This window comes from Babylonia areolata, chromosome 16, assembly GCF_041734735.1.
Source record: "Babylonia areolata isolate BAREFJ2019XMU chromosome 16, ASM4173473v1, whole genome shotgun sequence".
NCBI lineage: Eukaryota > Metazoa > Mollusca > Gastropoda > Neogastropoda > Buccinidae > Babylonia > Babylonia areolata.
In genome coordinates this window covers 9,271,862-9,294,042 of record NC_134891.1, presented here as the reverse complement: position 1 = coordinate 9,294,042, position 22,181 = coordinate 9,271,862, and the positions used below count along the sequence as shown (strand labels likewise).

Here is a 22,181-nt window from a genome sequence, read left to right as displayed (position 1 = left end):
CATGTATATGTGTGTCTGTGAGTGTGTTTTTCTTTTCTCTCTTTTTCTATTCTTTTTATCTTAATATTTCAGGCCTCAGTGACAATGTCAAGTATTTTAAAACATGTTTTTATACCAAGGGAGAGATTAATTGTTGATACATTTTTTTTTTCTTTCTCTTCATTGCTTTTTACCATCTTAACAGCTCATATGTGTTGTTGGTTGTTTTGTTGTGTTTTTTTTACAAGACCTGTTACATGTTGAGACCAGTGTGTCTGAACTGACTGATATTGTATCATTGCTAGGAGTTCCCTAAGATGATGTATATGGAGGTGGATTTCTTTGCTGGAGTCTGAAGGAGGGGATGAGAGGAAGACACACAGACCCACAGCTCTTGAGCAGTTTTACGTCAAAGTCTCCAAACATGGAACAATTCACAAAAGTGTAGAAACACACGTACACACATTCTCTCTCTCTCTCTCTCTCTCTCTCTCTCTCTCTCTCTGAAGGATTCACATTACAGTATGTATTTTCACACACACACTCACACACACACACACACACACCACACACCACACACACACACACACATAGAGGCAAACTGACATTCTATCTGTGATGAAGCAGTGCTTATTTTCTTGGTATTTTGTTTTCATTTATTTCTTCTCAGCCATATTGGCAAAGCAGTAGATCTGTACTTTTGAGGAGAGACTAGATCTTGATGTTTGTTGAGAAATGTATTGATATTTGATTTCACTTGCTGGGTGAGGTTCTTCTGTTATGTATGGCACTGGTATACCTTCATTTATATTCAAGTACATGTTGTAGTACTGAGCGTCTGTGAAAGTGAGAGAGAATGTGTGGAAGAGCCAGAACTTCGGTCATGTCACAGTGGTTAACACACTGCAACAGATCTGCGACCAGAAGTAAATAAACATTGCAAGCATCTCAGATATTATTGTGTTATTGTGTCCATGTATGCATGTAGAGAGAGAAGGGCGTGATGTGTGTGTGTGTGTGTGTGTGCAAGCATGTATGCATGTGAGGATGAAGTTAACGAAACATGATATGTGTTGATTGTGACCAGAAGAGACAATAAATCCAATGTTGAGGTTCATAAATTGTCGTGATACATCCATCTATGAATGAAAACCATCACCACAAGAAACCCACAAAAACAAACATCATCACTTGGTATATCTTTCTGTGTTTAAATATCATAAAACTTTGTGAATAAATATCATCTGCACTCATGCCTTCTCTTGGAGAGAAGTAAAGAATCTGAATATTGAAATTCATGCTGAGGTTTCAAGAAACCTTTTGGGCCAGGAAGACTAAACCCATCTTCATGAAGGGGCAGCATAACAAAAACAAAACAAACAAAAAAAAGAAAAGAAAAGAACGAAAAAAAAAAAAAAAGATGGGGGTGGGGGGGAGTGGGGACTGTGGAGTCAAACATACTGAGTGAACAAAATTCTTTTTATCACACACACACACACACTCGCACAAATAAATTCAGTTACAAACCATTATTTCAAATTGTTTTGCAATTCTTTTTCAACTTTATTTAATATATATATATATATATCTGCGACTCTCTCTCTCTCTCTCTGTCTGCAACTCTCTTTCCAACTTAGTTTCGAAAAAAATAGAGAAAATAAAGGTAGGAAAAAAAAAGCTTCAACGGTTGTCATGGAATCGGCCCACTTCACTTTCGATTTCTACACTCGGGTAAAAAGTTGCTGCCCTTGAATAAGAAATCGCCAGACGGAAACACGTACCCTAAATTTGGACCAATCAGTGAAGGCCACGATCTGAGTCCTTGTTACCGGCGTGTAGATAGTCGTGTTTTCTTCCGAAGAAAAGAAGAGCCAACGGCAGGAGAACCACTGGTTTGCTAGAAAAATGACAGGTAATAATTTCAGATAGGGGTTTTGTAAATGTGAGGCATTTTAGTTTTAAAGACACCCAGTCTTGAGACAACGAAGTTTACTAATCGGATTTAAGCGAACAACTTTGTTAAGTTGCTTCTGCAATAAGTTGATGATCGGGCAGCAGACGAACAACGCAAAGTGAAACTCAAAGAGTATTGAAATTCTACACGACGTTTGTTTTGTTTTGTTTTCTCATAGATAAGATATTATATACTGTTTAGAAGCCAATAGTTGATAAGATATTATATATACTGTTTAGAAGCCAATAGTTAGTTACGGTAAGAAGTGCGATTTAATCTTTGAACAATAAGAAACTAAAAGACGTTCGAACGGTTTATCAGTTAGCTGCATTACGTTGTTGGGGCAACGTCACATCAAGCGACCAGTTTCTGAGTTTGATTGGGGTGGACTTTCCTGAATATCTGTTCTCGTCCAGCTGAGATTTATAGATTTAGAAGTTAAGTAGTTGGTACTGTATCGTCGTGAGCTTTGGCTGCACAGCATATTTTTCATCAAACTGAGTGTCACAAAGGGGATATAGCCCAGAATTAAATATTTCAGATTCCATTTTAAGAGAGTAATATTGAAAATGTTTTTCCTTAGTTTATTTTCTACCCTCCTGTATTTATAGTGCAACGCTAGAAATTTTTTTTATCCCTTTTAGATCTTTCACACAGCTGATAATAGATTATTGTCTTTTGAGATATGAACATGATATGCCTAATGCCATGATATGGGTACCATGATTATTTAGGAATATTATGCTGTTTGCCCACAATGAAATTACTGAAGAACTTTTTCAGTTGGCAAAAAATATCAAACTATCACGTGTATGTGATGGAGATACTCATACTGAGAAAGTCTTGAAAGTTTGGAAAACATCTGTGTCAGACATGGTAGCTCAGCTGGCATTTAGACATTCAGTAATATATATATAGAGAGAGAGAGAGAGAGAGAAGGGTGTGTGTGTGTGTGTGTATAAAGATTTTGCATAAGTTTGTGCAGTTTTGATTATGTAATCTTGGTTACATTAATGGCATCTGGTAAATGACTGAAATTTTTTTTTCATCTTGAATTTTATTCTTTTACCAGACAGAATCTAGATTAGATAGTTTATATACTGTTAACAATTGTGATTCTAGAAAGTAAGAAAACAGACAGAAAAATTAATTCAGCAGACCAGAGATAAATGCCTTTCTGTTCCAGGCACAAGTGTGTTGCTGGTTTCACTGGTTGTGGCCGGAGTATCGGCATTTTATGGGCCTGGTGACGATGTTGTGGAGCTGAATCCGTCCAATTTTCATTCAAAAGTCATCAATGGTGATGAGCTGTGGATCGTGGAGTTCTATGCACCATGGTAAGATCCCAAAGATGAACAGTACAATACATTTTTATTAATCCAGTCGGAAGCTATGTGTTGCGTTCAAAGATTGATCACTCACTCCACAATGTTTCTCAGCCCACAGTTAAGTCCAACACACATTTGATATGAACATGGCAATGGTTGAACTAAAAGTTATAATATATATAATTTTTTTTTTTAAAGAGAATAGTGAAACATATTAAGCTGAATTAAAACATGAAGTAATAAAACACAGCAGCTTGATTTCTCACACACAATAAAAATGAAATAACTTGTATTTTTAAGAAAAACCAAGAAAACCTATGTCCAATAATAATAATAATGGTACTTATATAGCGCTGAATCTTGTGCATAGACAAATCTAAGCGCTTTTGCACCAGTCATTCTCACGCACGCATAACTCTAAAACTGGAGAAACTAAAGACAAGGAAGAGGCAGGGAAGGGAGGCTATTTTGGGAAGAGGTGGGCTTTAAGGCCAGACTTGAAAGAGCTGAGTGTGTCCAGATAAGAACCACTGTGATAAAAATTATCATTATAGGCTGTACTGTATGTGTGTGGTATGTGTATGAGAAATGTGTGTACTGTTGTTTTTAGTATGAACAAATGTGTATGTCCATTTAATTCTACACTAAATCTTGCATATATATTACTTTATTTAATGGTGAAAAATAGAACTTTAATTTTTACCCAGTTAAGTGTTTTTCATGAAGAAAATAAGTTCAATTGATATTCTGTATTACTGAAACTTGTAAGTATGTGTGTTACATGTCGCGGTTGTGGTTTTGCTGGTTGTTTCATACTTGCAATCTTTTTTTTTTTTTTTTTTTTTTTGCTGCTGCTGGTGCTGGGCAAAGAAAATTGGTAGATGTTCAGTAAAAAAAATAAATAAATAAATAAAAATAGTGTGTGTGTGTACACAGGTGTGGCCACTGTCAGAGCCTGACTCCAGAATGGAAGAAAGCTGCATCAGCTTTGAAGGTAATATTGCTGTAATTTCACTCTTCTCACTTATTTTCCCTGATATATAAAATGCATTGTCACTGTCGGAATCCTGAAAATGAAATATTTTGGAAAAAAGGCTTTGCTGATACTTTTTTATCATGAGATTGTCCATACTGAAAATTAGAGCTGAAAATGTAAACGCTTAGAAAATTTATTTACATTAAATTGTTTTTGGACATAGAATTCACACAAAACAAGAGAAATATGAATGTGTAGGTGTTTGGTCATGATCAGTTATGATTAGTCATAAAAGAACAGGTAGGCTGTGCTGTGGAAGAGAAATGAAATGATGTAACATTGAAGCATAATGTTCTAAACATGACAGGAGTGTGTCAGAGGATGCGCCTGGGCTCAGTTGGACATTTTCCATTTGACACTGGCATCAGTGGACTGGTTTTCATTACTGTGAACATGATGGTTATCCATACTACCAACATGGAGAGACAGCAAAGCTGAGAGCTGATGTCGACTGTGACCAACTGTTGGACATTTTCTGTTTGGTGCTTGGATTTTTTGGAATGGTTATCCTTCGTGAACTGGGTTTTCCTCTCTACAAGGATTCTCCTTGTCCAGGAGAAACACCAGAAGGGACTGACCAGCACTGTTACATTGTCATCTAGGATCTGTTGTGTCACCTGTGATCTACAATATACTCCAGACACTGCATGTGAAGGGACACTGTAATGGTACTAACACAGATGACTACAGGCATTTCTTTTGCTCCAGCCGAGGGGTATACATAGAGGTAACTGCTTTGGTGGTTCAGTAAGGTTGGTGACATTGGGTTGTGATTTATGGTATACATATCAGTTTGTGTTTGAAAATAGAATAAAAGAAGACCAACTGTTTGGTTTGAACCTCTTCCCCTTTCACCTCCCCTCTCCTGTAGATGGGTAAGTAAGAAGAGAGTAAATGATGATATTGAAAGAATAAATCTGTTCATCATCCAGAGGACAGGGGCTTGTTTTCAATTAATGTACAGCAACAAGCATTGTTAGTATATAAACTTTTGAAAATTTTAAAACCTTTTGTTTTGAATTGAAGTCAAAGTGATGATAGGTCACAGGTCATTTGGAAATCAGAACTAAATTGACAAAGTAGAAAATGTAATGTATTGTTAGAAATTGATTTTTCAGTATGTAGGTAATTCAGTAAAAAGAGGGGAGATAAAGAAAAATTGCTAATAACTGGAGATATAGTGAAGCTAAGCATTGTAGTGTTACTGTATCATTGTCATAATTTATATGTGTGTGTGTGTGTGATACACTTCAAGCATTAAAATGTATTTGGAAGCATACAAGCATGTAATATTTATTACAATTAGCAAACTGATTGTGTTGAGAGTGTGACTGAGAAGATACCACAAGTTATTTTATGGAGGGCCTAAGTGGTGTCTACAACCAGTCCTTTCCAGTGCATGATGTGCTTACCCCGCTCTGTCCAGACTGATGCATGCAAGGAGAAATGGTGTTCCAGGGTATCATCAAGGTGGGTGCGGTCAACGCCGACGAGCACAGTGGCCTGGGCTCGCAGTACGGGGTGAGGGGCTTCCCCACCATAAAATTCTTTGGCCTGGACAAGTTCAAGCCCCAGGATTATCAGGGTAGGTGGGGAGGGCAGTTACCGGTTAAGACAGGTGGTGGAGTTAGAGGGGTGGGCTGGGGAGAGCAGTAAGATGTGGGTTTCTCAGTTTTTTGTTTTTTCCTGTGATTGTTTTGTTGTTGTTTTTTTGTTTTTCTGTGGTGTTGTAGGTGATGTATTCACCTATTACTTTCCAGAAACAGTCGCCTTATTTATTTGTATGTGTGTTTGTCCTTGCATACAATTTTGCTCAATTGCTCCTTTTTTTTTTCCTTTTTTTGGGATTCAAATGGGGTTGATTAATTTGAGCCCACCAAACAGGAAAAATGAAAAACAAATATGTTGTTGAAACAGGGCAGTATTTTTAGGCTGCTGTTTCCATGTGTTCTTTGGTAAACGTTTTATTGTAATTTTATCAGCACATTCTGGTCAGGCATGTAAGATCATGATATTAGAAATGCGCTTTGGATCTTGTTCACAGTACAGGTTCTTTAGAGCTGTGAAACCACAAAGAAGACAAGAAGAGTGCATATTAAAAGATTTGATAATTGTTTAATTTATGATGGTAGTGAAGCATGCAGCCAGAATTTGTAGCGCTGTTCCTGAATTTGCTTGTGAAACTGCGCTGTGTGTGTGTGTGTGGGGGACTATGATAGCTGTGATAGTCTGATGGCTGTGATGGTGTGGGTGACAGTGATGGCTGTGATGTGTGCAGGACAGCGCACAGCCAGCGGCATCGTGGACTTCAGCATCTCCCAGGCCAAGAGTGCTGCCAGTGCACGGTTGTCGGGCAAGAAGAGCAGCGGGGGAGGCAGCAAGAGCAGTGGCGGAGGCAGTGGCAAGGTCACAGTGCTGTTTGTGTTACTGGGAGGTTGGGGGGTGAGGTGGGGGAAGTCTGGGGACGGAGCAATTGGAAGGAAGATTTGGATAGACAGTGGAAGGAGAGAAGATGGAAAGAGAGAAAAAGTGGTGACTGGGTTTTATGGCAGCAGGAGAAGAGATGGTGGAAGAAAATGGGGTATGGGTGATTTTCCTTAAGTATGTGATCGAAATCCTTTATTTGGTAAGTATGTTATTTAAACGTAATTTTAGATAGAAAATTTCCTTTTTAACCTGTTAATGAAAAGTAGCCAAGTCCTGATGCCAACCTGCAAAATTGGTAATGCTGGGTTTTAATGTTTACTTCTGTGCTGGCATGGTATTTTTAGAGTAGTGCAGGGAAGGACAGAAGGGGTGTAAAGTGAAGGATGAAGTGAAGGGGGAGGAGAGCATAGATACGTGAGATTTTGAAACGACCCTCAGTGTCGACTAAGGACACTTCAGGCAGTGAACTGTCTAATGACCTATGGCGGCAAAAGAGTTAACATTTTTTGGAGGCTGACGGTTGTGTGTGTGTGTGTGACTGACAGGCCGGGGACCATAACATGACCCCTCAGTGTCGACTAAAGATACTTATGGTAGTGAACTGTCTAGTCAATGGTGGCAAAAGAGTTTAACATGTTTTTTTTTTTTATAGATTGACCGTTAAATGTGTGTGTGTGTGTGTGACTGACAGGCCGCTGACCCTGCGGATATGGTGGAGCTGACGGACAGCAACTTTGAGGAGGAGGTGCTGGAGCATGAGGGGATGGTGATGGTGGAGTTCTATGCCCCGTGGTGCGGCCACTGCAAGAACCTGGCCCCCCAGTGGGCCCAGGCGGCCACCGAGCTGAAGGGCAAGGTCAAGCTGTGCGCCCTGGATGCCACCGTCCACACGGTCATGTCAAACAGATATGGGGTGAGTAGGGGGATCCAGCCAACACCAGCATGGGGAGAGTCTGGTGTTTTTTTAGTGGCCTTTTTTTTTTTTTTTTTTTTTTTTTTTTTTTTTTTTTTAAAGCGGGTTTTGTGGGATGGTCATTGAGAGAGGGGGTGGCAGGGAGGTGTGGGGGAAGTGAGGAATGTCCGTGATGAAGAGGGATCCAAACACAGGCGTGGGACGAGTCCTGAGTTTTGAGGGGTGTGGGTGTAGGGTGGGAGGGGAATTAGCTTTGAGAGGAGGTGGCAGAGACTGCAGGGGTCCAAACACAGGAGTGGGAGTTCAGGAGGTGAAGGGGTAAGTGGGCATTGAGAGGGGGTGAGAGTGAAGGGGGAGTGGGCATTGAGAGGGGGTGAGAGTGAAGGGGGAGTGGGCATTGAGAGGGGGTGAGAGTGAAGAGGGAGTGGGCATTGAGAGGGGGTGAGAGGGACGGGGGAGTGGGCATTGAGAGGGGGTGAGAGTGAAGAGGGAGTGGGCATTGAGAGGGGGTGAAAGTGAAAGGGGAGTGGGCATTGAGAGAGGGTGAAAGTGATGGAGTGGGCATTGAGAGAGGGTGAAAGTGAAAGGGGAGTGGGCATTGAGAGAGGGTGAAAGTGATGGGGGAGTGGGCATTGAGAGAGGGTGAAAGTGAAGGGGGAGTGGGCATTGAGAGAGGGTGAAAGTGATGGGGGAGTGGGCATTGAGAGGGGGTGAAAGTGAAGGGGGAGTGGGCATCGAGAGGAAGTGAGAGTGATGGGGGAGTGGGCATCGAGAGGAAGTGAGAGTGAAAGGGGAGTGGGCAATGAGAGGGGGTGAGAGTGAAGGGGGAGTGGGCATTGAGAGGGGGTGAGAGTGAAGGGGGAGTGGGCATTGAGAGGGGGTGAGAGTGAAGGGGGTGTGGGCATTGAGAGGGGGTGAGAGTGAAGGGGGTGTGGGCATTGAGAGAGGGCGAGAGTGAAGGGGGAGTGGGCGTTGAGAGGGGGTGAGAGTGAAGGGGGTGTGGGCATTGAGAGGGGGTGACAGTGAAGGGGGTGTGGGCATTGAGAGGGGGTGAGAGTGAAGGGGGAGTGGGCGTTGAGAGGGGGTGACAGGGAAGTGGGCATTCAGAGGGGGTGACAGGGAAGTGGGCATTGAGAGGGGGTGACAGGGACAGGGGAGTGGGCATTGAGAGGGGGTGACAGGGACAGGGGAGTGGGCATTGAGAGGGGGTGAGAGTGAAGGGGGAGTGGGCATTGAGAGGGGGTGACAGGGAAGTGGGCATTGAGAGGGGGTGACAGGGACAGGGGAGTGGGCATTGAGAGGGGGTGAGAGTGAAGGGGGAGTGGGCATTGAGAGGGGGTGAGAGTGAAGGGGCAATGGGCATTGAGAGGGGGTGAGAGTGGAGGCCTTGAGAGGGGGTGGCAGGGGAGTGGGCATTGAGAGGGGGTGAGAGTGAAGGAGTGGGCATTGAGAGGGGGTGAGAGTGAAGGAGTGGGCATTGAGAGGGGGTGAGAGTGAAGGAGTGGGCATTGAGAGGGGGTGACAGGGGAGTGGGCATTGAGAGGGGGTGAGAGTGAAGGGGGAATGGGCATTTAGAGAGGGTGAGTGATGGGGGGAGTGGGCATTGAGAGGGGGTGAGAGTGAAGGGGTAACTGGGCATTGAGAGGGGGTGAGAGTGGAGGGGTAACTGGGCTTTGAGATGGGGTGGCAGGGGAGTGGGCATTGAGAGAGGGTGAGAGTGAAGGGGGAGTGGACATTGAGAGGGGGTGACATCGAGTGGGCATTGAGAGGGGGTGGCAGGGGAGTGGAGTGAAAGGGGAGGGGAATGGGCACTGAGAGGGATGGCAAAAAACCGGGGGGAGCAGGGGGGGCACGGGGGTGTTCTATCAGGAGTAGGCTTTTACTATTGGGGAATATGGCCTACAGATAGCGTGTGGATGGATAAAGAAAACGTGTTAACATTGATATGATTGTGATGACGAAAACAATAATAGCAAAAGAAAAATTGAGTTGACAGCAATAATAACAAGAAAATTTGAGGTGGTGTGATTAAGAATTGAAGAGGAACTGTTTGTGGGCCTTTGCGATTGGGTGCTGCTGCATGCACGTAGTGTGCTGGTAGAGATGAAGTGTAAACATGGAAGTGATTGAAGAGGAACAGCAACAGAGTAGAGGGAAAATAAAGCTAACACTCACATCTTTTGAATTTCTTTCCAGTTTCTGTCTGGTGTTTGTAGAAAGTAACTTTAGAGGGAATCAGATGTTTCAGCAGGTTGAATAAAGAGAGAGAGAAAAATTAATACTTAAACTGAAAAAAAACACACCCCAAAAACAAACAAACAACTTGTTATGAAATCAGTGAATAAGCAGAAGGGATGGACTTGCTAACCAAATCTGACTGTGTGAGCTAGGAGAGTAACTAAGAATAGTCAGTATGTAAATCAGAACAAACTCTGGAATGAAGTCCAGAACAAATGGCCCCTGTACGGTTGGTTGACGGGGCCATTTATAAGCAACATGATTTGATTTTTAAGTTGCCAACAGGCCTCCAGGAGAAAATGTTGAATGAAGTTCAGCTTGGGGAGTGATGTGTGTGTGCTTTCAGGTCCGAGGTTTCCCCACCATCAAGGTGTTCCCCGCCGGCAAGAAGGACGGGGAGGCAGACGAGTACGATGGAGGTCGCACAGCCAACGACATTGTGAACTGGGCCATGGAGAGAGTGGCTGCCAACATCCCTCCTCCCGAAGTGTATGAGGTGAGCGTTTGGGGATGGGATGGAAATTGTTGTTGAGAAGTTATGAGTTGGGTTTTTTTGTTGTTGTTTTTAAGTAATTGTTGATGAGTTATGCGGGTTTTTTGGGTTGTTTTTTTTTTGTTTTCCTTTATAATAGTGTTTTGTTGTTGTTGTTTTTGTAAATAGTTTTTGAGGAGTTATAGGTGTTGTTTTTTCTTTTTTTCTTTTCTTTTTTTTTCAACTTTTTTAGCAGTTATTTTCTCACAATACGTGGTGCAAAGGATAGGCATTAACAAAACGTTAGCAACTGCTGCAGATACAAATAGTGGTTAGGTGAAAATGGGGGGAAGTGAGAGCCCCCATAATTGTATAGAGAGATTTTTATAATGTGATAGTGCGCAAGGCTTATTAATGAGTAATGAAATGAGTTTTTGTGTTTTAATTTTTAAAAGTAAGTGCCAACACGATTTTTCCAAGTATTCACATTTAGTCCGCCGGTCGATTGTGATCGCGCCTTAATATGAGCTCGATCACCCAGTTGGGCCAAGTAGTTTTGTGACCTGTTGTGATTCATCATCAGACACAAAATGAGAGCGCCAAAGAATGGATTGTCAGACAGAAAATACAGAAAAAAAATTAGCCGTATGCAGAGCACAGGAGCAGGAGTCAAGATGGCTGCCGGAAAAAGAGGGCATTAGTCAGGGATGCAAAGGGGAGGTAACCTACTTCGGGCGGTTTTTGGCCGTAGCTACTTTCATTTTCTCCACATAGGCGGGTAGTAGTTTGCACAGGACAGGAATCAGACCCCTGCCGGAGTTTGCACTAGTGGGTCACGAGTATGTTACTTAAACATAATTTTAGGAAGAAAATTTCCTTCAGGAAGAAGATACAGACCACACACAAAAAAAGAGATGAAGGAAATGTAAAATACAGGTTGGCACCCTGACATGCATTGTTTCGTATTGTTGGATTGCATCTCCCCCTGTCATTTCTGCAGGTGAAGTGAACATTTTCATCCCACTGTTTAGGCAGCCACAGTTTGTCTGCAGGCATCAACCTCCACCATTTGCTGCTGGGGTTCAAACCCTAGTATGTTTATAATTATAGTGTTGTGTGGCACACTGACAACTTGGTTGTCCCACCCCCTCCATTGATTCTCCTTGAGTGAAAGCATGCAGTGTCAGCTTGTAGCGCTAGTGCCTACTGAGTTCGACATCAGACCACCGTAACAGCATCATCCTCATCCTCATTCATCATCAGTTTAGAAAAAGTCCAGATTCTGTGGCCTTCTACTCGCATGGTGACCTCAGACTTGATCCCCCTCCACTTCCATGCTGTGGGATTAGTTCCTCTCAAGGTCAGCAGATTCATGGGTAACTGTTGCTGGAGTGATGATTTAGTGGCAGTTTCCTCTCCAGAGTGGACACTTCACTCACTCTGGCTCTGTGACGACTCACTAAGCAATTGTCATCAGTTGGAAGCTTAGTAGGCAGTGGTCTGTGTATGTTGAATCACAACAGGCTTTACTGAACTTCACCAAAGTGATTAAGCAACAGTTCAGGGTCACCTTCTGGTGACCAAACATGGATTATTCCCTGTAAGCAGTTGGTGCTGAAACTGCGGTCAGCAAACTTGGATGTGGCCATGGGGTACTCAGAATGAGTAGCAAGTGAATAATGACACTGAAAACAGGGCAGATAATGAGGCAGAAAAAAGAAGTGTTATAGCATCCTGATGAACAGTAGTAATGGTGTGTGTGTGTGTGTGTGTGTGTGTGTGTGATGATGATGCAGGTGACCAGTGCGGAGGTGCTGAAGGACAACTGCGAGGGCCACCAGCTGTGCATCATCTCTGTGCTGCCCCACATCCTGGACTGCCAGTCCGAGTGCCGCAACAACTACATCTCCATCCTCAGGACTCTGGGAGAGAGGTTCAAGAAAAACCAGTGGGGGTAGGCTTGCACCTTCTTCTGGTGTGTGGGTCACAGTGTGCACTGTGTATGTGATTGGACTCGACTCGTGAGTGTGTTTGTGTGCGGAATAGACCAGGAAATGGTCAAACTAAATATGTTCAGTGACACCCGTGTGCCCAAGCTGACCTTCATGGTCTCATGTACTATATCCAGTTGACACACAACAGATAGATCACATCGTCATATGTGACCTGAGGGTGTGTAACTGGTTGATCAGACCATCAGACAGGTTTACATACAGCAGATTTTATCTTGTCGACATAGCTGCAAATTCACAACATATAGTATGGAACAGTGGCATTCAGATTACAGCAGCAAAATTTGTACATGACAACAGATGTTTTAGTTGCTGACTTCCAGTAATCTTAAGTAATGTGTGAAATAGCATGACATTGCAAGAGTTTTTATGATTTAAAAAAAAAAACAAAAAAAAACAACCCAACAACACATAAATAGAAGTTTCTCTGAATTTTTTTTTCCCATGGCATTCAGACCTCGACTTACTGTTGCATGCCATGTACCCTGTGGTTTTTCAGATGGCTGTGGGCAGAGGCTGGGGCCCAGATGTCTCTTGAGGAGTCCTTGGATGTGGGAGGCTTTGGCTATCCGGTGAGTGAGAGAGAGGGGATGGTGATCATGTCTGGTGCCTGGGGCCATGTCAGAGTGCTCATGGCCCAGTTTTGTGGCTCACTGTCTTCTGTCTGCTTGGCTCTGGTTTCTTTCATCTATGTTAGGTGTTTGGATTTCAGGTGGAAGTGTGTGTGTGTGTGCCTTTGTTTGCAAGCATACAGATGGATGTGCATGAGAATGAATGTATGTTTTGTGGATGAAACCAGAAATAGTTTTTTAAAGTTTTTACTGGCCATTACCATGGACTGATTTTTCCTTCTGGCATTTATTCTGAAAGCGTGATCTGTCAGAATTATTTCCATATTTACACCGTGGCTTTGCATTGGTGTAGTTGTCAGTCAGGAAAATCTGGTGGTTCTGTTTCCAGGCTCTGGCTGCTGTGAACACCAGAAAAATGAAATTCTCACTGCTGAGAGGCCAGTTCAGCGAAAGGGGCATCAACGAATTTTTGAGGTGGGTGATGTTGTTTTGTTGCCTCTGTTAGTCCCGTCTGTCATGTCAGTGGTGGTTTGTTAAGTTCCACAAATTATTGATTTAACTCTTGGATTGAAGCGACTGGTAATGGCAACAACTGGTTCGTGAAAATGTGTTTTGCCTTCTTTGTTTGGAGTGGTACTGTTTCAAGGAAACAAATCTACAGTGGAATTTATATTATCTTTGGCGAACATGAAAAGAAGGGCTTTCTGACAAAGCATCATCATCAGTAGTGTAGCCCATGAAAACATCGTTTTTTTCGTCAGTCACCTGTTGCAGTCAGTGGACTGCTTTTCCTTCCAATTGGCACTTGATAGGAAGGGACTGGTGATAAAGGGGGTTGTGATGGCAACGACGATGTCATTGTTCCTTTTTTTTCTTTTCTTTTTTTTCTCTTTTCTTTTTTTTTCTTTTTTTTTTGCATTCAACATTTTGATGAATGGAATAGGAACAGACAGAACTGGAATCTTGATGTCATGAGGTAGTTTCTTTGCAAACCTTGTCGCCCATGGAATATTTCCACAGTTCTGTTCTGAGGGATGGTGTGGCAGCACCCCAAAAAGCATGATGAATGAATTCATGATGTATGATGTGGCACCAGTTAGCATTTCACAACAAACTGTTGAACAGAAAGAGAAAAAAAGGATAAGTGCATGCACATAACGGCCCCAGGAGTATGAGCAGTAGAGAATTGAGCCCTGTGTTGCTGTCTGTCAGGGACCTGTCCTATGGCAAGGGGTCCACATCACCGCTGAAAAACGCTGAGCTGCCCAAAATTGAAGTGCGCGAGCCATGGGACGGCAAGGATGGCGAGGTAAGGATGTGTGTCAGTGTGACGAAGACCATAACTGGAAGTCATAGCAGTTGTATTGTGACCATGCCTCATAGAAATGGTAAGTTCTATGTCAGTGTGACTTAAGATCTTGACTGGAAGTCTTGTCAGATGTATAGTGACCATGCCCCATAGAAATGTTTACAGATCTGAATCAGTGTGACTTAAGACAATCACTGGAAGTCTTCTCAGATACATTGTGACCATGTCACATAGAAATAGTAAGAGTTCTGTGCCAATCTGACTCGAGGTATTGAATTTTTTTGTATTTTGTATTTCTTTTTATCATAACAGATTTCTCTGTGTGAAATTCAGGCTGCTCTCCCCAGGGAGAGCGCGTCGCTACACTACAGTGCCACCCATTTTTTTGTATTTTTTCCTGCATGCAGTTTTGTTTTTCCTATCAAAGTGGATTTTTCTACAGAATTTTGCCAGGAACAACCCTTTTGTTGACGTGGGTTCTTTTACGTGTGCTAAGTGCATTCTGCACACAGAACCTCGGTTTATCGTCTCATCCGAATGACTAGCGTCCAGACCACCACTCAAGGTCTAGTGGAGGGGGAGAAAATATCGGCGGCTGAGCCGTGATTTGAGCCAGCGTGCTCAGATTCTCTGGCTTCCTAGGCTGACGCGTTACATCTAGGCCATCACTCCAGAATGGAAGTCTGTCGGATGCATTGTGACCATGCATCAAAGAAGTGTAAGAGTTCTGTGCCAGTCTGATTCAAAATATTGACTGGAAGTCTGTCGGATGTCTTTGGTATCATATTGTGACTTGCGTCTCTTTGAAATTCTGGAGGCCATTTGCTGTGAAGGCAGTATCAGTAGCATTGTGATTTGTATGTGTCCAGTATTTTATCAAAAAAAGTGTGGGTTACTGGATGTTAATTCCTGCTTGGTTTTCATTGGTTTTTAGTTTAACTTGGCTCCACTATCATTTATTTGTTGTGTTTTATGTTTTGATTCCTATTTGTTGTTGATTTCAGAATCTTTCACTTGGATGTTGGGTTTTGTTGCAGCTTCCTGTGGAGGAAGACATCGACCTGAGTGATGTAGATATGGACGACACCAAAGACGAGTTGTGATGTTTTGCTGTGCGTTGATAATTGACAAAACCTACAGTGTATCATCATCATCATCCTCATCATCAATGTTAATGTTATTATAGTTTATAATGGTTGCATGTAAGGGGTGCTGTGAATGACCTTTAAAACTTGCATCAGCTGAGAGCCCTCATTGTGAGACTGGATCATATGTACAAAAGTGGGTGCGAAAAATAGTTGGTGAAAGGTGCCATTGTGAATGTTTCATCGTTCTGACTGACACTGCATGTCTTTTACTTTTTTCTCTTTTTTTTTTCTTTTTTTTGTTTTTTTGTTTGTTTGTTTGTTGAGTAAACGAAAATTGACCGTATTGCTAAAATGAGGTGTTGACATTATTTTGACTGAGTTAGCATTGTATGTGGTTAACGAATGAGATCCATAATAAAAGTTTTATTTTACCTCACAATCAGTATCTGGTGTTCATTGTTTCTGTGCTGGGGTGCCACTTTTATGATCCATTCTGTGCTCTTGTTGATGAAACTTGAAAAATGTCACAAAGGAATACATTTTATCCAATAAAAAACTTGAGATTCCAACTGTGCCAGCAGATTTTCTGGTCATGTGAAGTCACAGCACAAATGTTCGCTTATTCATGTTGCTGTGGTTAAACCAAGAAAGGACTAAGATAAAGCTGTTTCATGACTGAGGGAGAGTAAGTATGGATTGTTGAACAAGTTAGCCATGAAAAAACGATTGCATTTAGTGTTGGTTGGAGGAGAGAGACAAGACGCAACCTTTCCACTGGCACAAAATCCGGAGATACAATATCGTCATACCATGACAGTGCCATTTGCGTGCTGTGCCAAAATGTTTATGGCTCTTCAGACAAAAAAAGTTCTGATGCAAGCCATCGCTCTGTCATTTCAACTGAAATTGTTTTACTTACTGATGTCATCAGTTGTAAGTAGTGTGGGAGACTTGTGTGACAGAGCAAGAGTTCTGTGTTTGTTTCTGGCATAGCATTACCCTTTATTTTTTCCTCCTTCCAAAACAGTCAGTTCTTTTCATTTGTGAGCCAGTTTTGTATGATGAAAGTGATTCTGGTGATACTGGCCATGGGAGATAATTGTCTGTGCTCTTTTCGAGATGTGTTCAACAAAGGAGTAATGAAATATTCATTCAACTATAAGGTTCCTCCTTGCATACACACACACATACACATACACACACACAGTCAGCATCAGCTCCAGAAGCCTGACCTTCCTATACTTGTCCCTCCATCAATGCCCTCCATCCCCACCCCCCTGCCTCCCCAATACTCAGCTTCATACTCATGTCCATCCCTATCTCTCTCCTCTTGTCTGCACAGACATTGAACTGGAAGTCTGGTAATGAATTGGTACAAGTTCTGTAGTTTTTTCTTCTGTTCGCATGCACAACAAGGTGCACGCACGCGCGCGCACACATACACGGGTATGTCATGCACACATGAGCAAGGCATACAGGTATTCTATAATAATAATAATAATAATGGCATTTATATAGCGCTGGATCTTGTGCAGAGACAAATCAATTCACTCTCTCTCTCTCATATACACACTGTCAGTTTTGCTGTCAAGTCCTTGCAACTTTTGACACATTGAACATCGGCATTGTAACAGATGTGCTGCTGCAGTAGTCACTTATCTGTTTCTTTGTCACTGTTTGATGGCACAGTGGGCTGCAAAAAAAGCAGAGGACAGGCTTTGATCTGGGGTGTACGAGTTACTATAAACCCTCTCTATCGCCCCCACCCCACCTTCTTCCTCATGGTTGATGATCATTTTCTTCTGCTCCAGGGCTGGATGGTTAAAAAAAAAAAGGAAAAAAGAAGCATGTATATTTGCTTATTACCCTGGTTGAATAAAATTTCGTTGGGTTTCTCTCTCATCCCCTCCCCCCTCTCCCACCGCCCCCCCACGCCAACTTTACTCCCTCAGCCTCCACTCCCACATCCACTTCTCCTCTCCCCAGTCTCCACCACACCCTCTCCCACTACGTCATTCTTTTCCTTCCTGCTTCTCTTCCTGTACTTTTTACACTAGTGGATTGGCAGGACACTAGAAGGTGTGTGTGTGTGTATGCGTTGAGGGATGGGTGAGTACAAAGTCCATTTCAGCTGCAGGGTGAGACCAGAGAGTGTAGAGAGATTTCTGATGAGACACACCACACAAGGAAAAGAGGGCACTGACCTCACTGACAATAGAAGGAAGAAATGGGCAGAGAAGCAGTGTGGGTGAGACAGAAGGTGGTTGAATGTTCCCAGTGACACTGATGCTGGACTGTACGCCTCTCAAGTTTGCTGGCCCATCCACCACTACCACTTATCCTCTCCTGCCCCCCTTTACACACACACACACACACAAACTCAAAACAACAGTTTCAGTTTTCTTGTGCTTTTAGTTGCGTGTTAAGGCTGGCTGCTGACTTTCATAACAAAAAATATTTTGATACACACACACACACACACACACAAAGGGAGTACACAACCACTTTGATTTTCTTTTCCCACTCTCCCTTTCTCACTACACATATCCAAATGCACTTGCTGTTCACGTACAATGCACACAACCACTTTTTCTGCTTCCATCCTCTTCCTCTCTCAATTTGCATTCACACACACACTGTTCATATGCACTGCATGTACACACACTCTTTTAAACTAGTGGTTAGACTGAAAAAAGTGAAGAGAAAAGGGTTGGTCTAAACAAATTTTTGTGTCGGATACCTGTTGCATTTCGTGTGTTGTCAGTCTGTGTGTGTGTGTGTTTAAAGTGTGAAGCCTACTATCATTTAACCTCTGTCCTTGACATTAAGATAAATTCAGGGGTAAACATGCCTGAAAAATAGTTCTCTTATGAGGGCAAACAACTATTAATAGTGTTCAAGATTGCTGATCATGCAAAATTCAAAAGAAAATTTGCAGCTGCTGGCAACAAGCAAGAAATTAAAAGAGCTTCAGCTGAGTTGGCTCAGGATTCCTAGGGATATTATTTTTGCTGATAAATCTTCTGGCCATATAATCTTTTTGCTGATAATCTTCTGACCACATAAATCTAATTTATCTGAATATCGTGCCTTTGAAGTTTTGAATGTTTGATGAATTCCGAAAATTGAGTTTTGACAAGTCTATGTGGACAATCCAAATACTTGTAACGTGGTACTGCTTTATTAAAGAAATGAGAAACGAAAAAAGTGATACTGCAAATAATATGATCATGCAAGTAAGTAACTTTTGTGAGCATAGCATATGATTAGTTACAAACAATTCTTGTAATACTTTTCTGGCTTGTGGAGATTTTACTGATTGGCAAATTCTAGAGGTTGATTTTCTGGTCCAGAAGTCAAGTGAAAATTATCTGGCATGTATGGCACCCTTGAGATATACACATACATACACACACATGGAGTCTCCCATCGGACCGCAAATGAGTAGGCAGGCAGGCTTATCTGTCAGTGTGTGTCCTCATATGGGAGAAGAGGCCGATTCTGGATGCGCAGCACTTCCCACAGGTGTTGCAAGGGAAAACGTCTCCAGAAGTTGAGCCCTGCTTCCCTCGCTCACGCTTCTCCTTAATGGCCAGCATTCTCTTGTTTTCAAATGCTACCAGAGCACAGCATCCTCCAGCGAGAGCGGTCAAGGGCATCAGTTTCCCAGGAAGCAATGTCTATGTCACAGGTTTTGAGGTTTGTCTTCAAGGTGTCCTTGAAGCGCTTGCAGGGTCTTCCAAGTTTGCGATGGCCTTCCTTCAGCTGGCCAAACAAGAGCATCTTCGGGATCCTGCTGTCTGTCATGCATAACACGCGTATGCATATAAGAAAGCATTATCCATATTAACGCAATATTGTCAAGCATACCTGTAAATCTGCTCACACAAACATACTGGAAACAACGTTAACACAATGCTGTCAGGCATTCATGACAATGTGCTCACACATTCACGCACACATATTGGAAGCAAGTAAGCCAGAAACACATTCAGAAAGAATACTGTACTTCCCAAAACTGCAGGCACACAGATGCTATACCACAAAAGACTGGCATGAAAGTATGTTTTTAATCATGTGCAATCAGAATATGCCTGAATCAAATAATTTTGCAAACAAGCATCTAGATTTGCCAACACAGAGAAGGCAAGTCATGTTGGAAGCATTTTACTCAGTGTCATTAGCAAAATGGTACAGGGAATTGAATCATTGATGAAAATTCTTCAGTACAAATCAACATGGCAATGTATATGAGGCAAGTAGCAGAGTTTGTTAATAAATAATAATATAAGCAATTTTTTAAAACTCGCAAAAACTTTTCCGACTTATACTGACAATTCACGTGAGTGATAGGGAGATTTTTCTTCTTTTTTTTTTTTATTTTTTTTTAATTTTTTTTTTTTTTTTAAAGTTAGGTTAAATCCCTATAAAGTGTGACATCATTTTATCAAAAACACAACCTGCATGTTTTGAAATCCCCTACAGCTCTTCCCAAATCCTTCATGTCAAAAGGGACACACACAGTGCAGCAATTTGCTGATGACACAAGCTGCCATCTCCATTTGTACCCGCCTCCACCCCCTCACACACACCTTGTGCACAAAGTGATTCTAAATTATTGCCCAGTCTTGGTTTGTGTGTGAGTCAGTTGTGAGCATGTGTGTTTATCCTGCATGGCAAACTTCAACATTGGAATTTTCTCAGCACAAACCGTAAGAAGTGGAACCAAACATTGTACATAGAATGGTTAGCGTGTCAAACAAAAACTCACCCAAATAGTCAGAATTTAAGCACGCGCATGCCCAGCAAAATTAGACAAAGCTGATTAGTGACTAACAACCAACAATTAATTTCCAAATGGATGAATAAAGATGTATTGCTCTGCCTGTAAATCACCAATATAGCTGTTGGGTTTTGAAAATAGCTGGAGCAAATCAGCCTACTTCCTTTGAAAATACATGTAGAATCAGCTGAAGGAGAGCACCTCCAAACGTCAGGAAATGACGCATGAACTTGTGTGGCAAATACTGGGTGAGCACAAGACATCTTCATGGAGCTAAAGAAATCTAACTGAAAAAAGATGTGAACTAATGTTTGTTTATATGTGCATTTTTTTGGTGTGTGTCTGTGTGTGTTTAGTATTTAGTAAAAAGATGTGAATTAACAGTTGTTTATATGTGCTTTTTTTTTTTTTTTGTGTGTGTGTGTGTGTCTGTGTGTGTTCAGTATTTAGTAAAAAAAATGTGAACTAACGTTTGTTTATATAGTGCACTTGTGTATGTGTATGTTTAGTATTAAGTTTGGATTCTTCTTTTGTTTTATCTGTGCATTTCTGTGTGTATGCGTGTGTTCAGTATTTAGTTTGGTTTCTCATTTAGTATTTTGTGTTCAAAGTTCTCCCTACAGTCAACTCTCTCTCTCTCTCTCTCTCAAAATGTACCCCTTCATGATAGAAGTTGTTAAAACACACAACTGCATTCACAACTATTATCTTAAAATCCTCACAGCTCATTAAAAAAATCTAATTAAAATATTGATGAAAACGTGATCACAAAATAACAGCGGTATACTGAACTGACACATTTTAAACACGCAAAGAACTACATATACTTCATTTTCCAGTTAAAACATCAACTGGTCCGACAAAAGTTATGGTGGCTAACTTTTTTTTCTTTTTTTTTTTTAAACATCAACTGGTCAAACAAAAGTTATGGCGGATAACCTTTTTTTTTCCACTTTGGATAATCAGCAATTCTATTTTCAGCAGAAATGTTTTCAAAATTTTTAGGAATATAACAGAAGTCCTCGGAATTAACATGAGTGATGCAGGATTAAGTAATACGCTTATTTCTCCTGTCATGTCCTGGATATCATAAACTGAGTGAACTAACATGATGCTAACATGCAATTACTTCAATGAAAGTGTACTGTGTATTTCTTATATCAACATATTTCCCCAAAATGAAAGGAATATGACTAGAACACGGCATTAGTAACACGAAACCTGAAAAGAAGCTTTTGCTGTCGAAAAAAACAAACTGTGCCACACTGCTACAATCTGCCAGTCATTCATGCAGCCCCCTTTAGTTAAGAATCTATCACTTTGTACAATATCTGACCACATCCATAGTGTCACCAGTGTGGTGGCACATCAAGATTTGGAGTCCTCTGTTGCGTCATCATCAACTTATTCTGTTTGTTAAACTGCTTCACACACGATCATGCCCAATCTGACTCAACCAATTATCTCTGGGATGATACATAATTACGTTATCAAATTTCTCTCTCTCTCTCTCTCTTGCTCTGTGTATGTGTGTGTGTGTTGGGGGGGTGGGGTGGGGGGGTGGTGGGGTGGTGGTGGTTAGGTGTATGGGTGTGTGTACACAAACAACTGTATCTGCTGCATGACAACCAAATAATTACTGTAATAACCAAATGATTTCCAGAAGTTCAGTTCACGAAATGATGAAATCTTCATGCAATGTGAAAATGTCAATAAAGAAAAAAAAACAAAAAAAAACCAGTCACACTTCTACAAGCATTAACATTGCACACCCACAGGAAAATCATTCTCCACACAATTAGTAAGTACATATGCGCTAAAAAGGATACTTTTTATGCATTAAGAGAAGAAAAGAAAAGCAAAAAACAAAAAAACAAAAAACAAGAACCATTCGATATTTTTGGCATGATGTGCAGAAATTCAACAGAAATGTAAATCAACCAAAGAAATGGGTTATTATAAGTAAAATTGGGATGGTTTACTTGCATGTTAACACATGTGATTAAAACAACTTATGTCTTTTCCCTCCTCCTAAACACACTTTACTGAATATAGTCGTTGGGGACTGAC

At 41.6% G+C, this 22,181-nt stretch overlaps 1 protein-coding gene across 1 annotated transcript; it reads left to right on the top strand.

Moving 5' to 3' along the window:
• Positions 1 to 1,774: 1,774 nt before the first annotated feature.
• Positions 1,775 to 15,770, top strand: LOC143291122 (protein disulfide-isomerase A6 homolog). Its single transcript, XM_076600755.1, has 12 exons — positions 1,775 to 1,891; positions 3,120 to 3,270; positions 4,198 to 4,255; positions 5,756 to 5,882; positions 6,576 to 6,703; positions 7,416 to 7,637; positions 10,222 to 10,371; positions 12,144 to 12,301; positions 12,859 to 12,931; positions 13,320 to 13,405; positions 14,144 to 14,240; positions 15,278 to 15,770. The coding sequence occupies exons 1-12, from the start codon at positions 1,885 to 1,887 to the stop codon at positions 15,341 to 15,343; spliced, it is 1,323 nt and encodes a 440-aa protein (XP_076456870.1). The 5' UTR covers positions 1,775 to 1,884; the 3' UTR covers positions 15,344 to 15,770.
• Positions 15,771 to 22,181: the final 6,411 nt, after the last annotated feature.

Coding starts and splice junctions, on each gene's coding strand:
- LOC143291122 (XM_076600755.1), top strand. Junction 4,256..5,755: donor AAGCTGCATCAGCTTTGAAG/GTAATATTGCTG, acceptor ATGGTGTTCCAG/GGTATCATCAAGGTGGGTGC. Junction 13,406..14,143: donor GGCATCAACGAATTTTTGAG/GTGGGTGATGTT, acceptor GCTGTCTGTCAG/GGACCTGTCCTATGGCAAGG.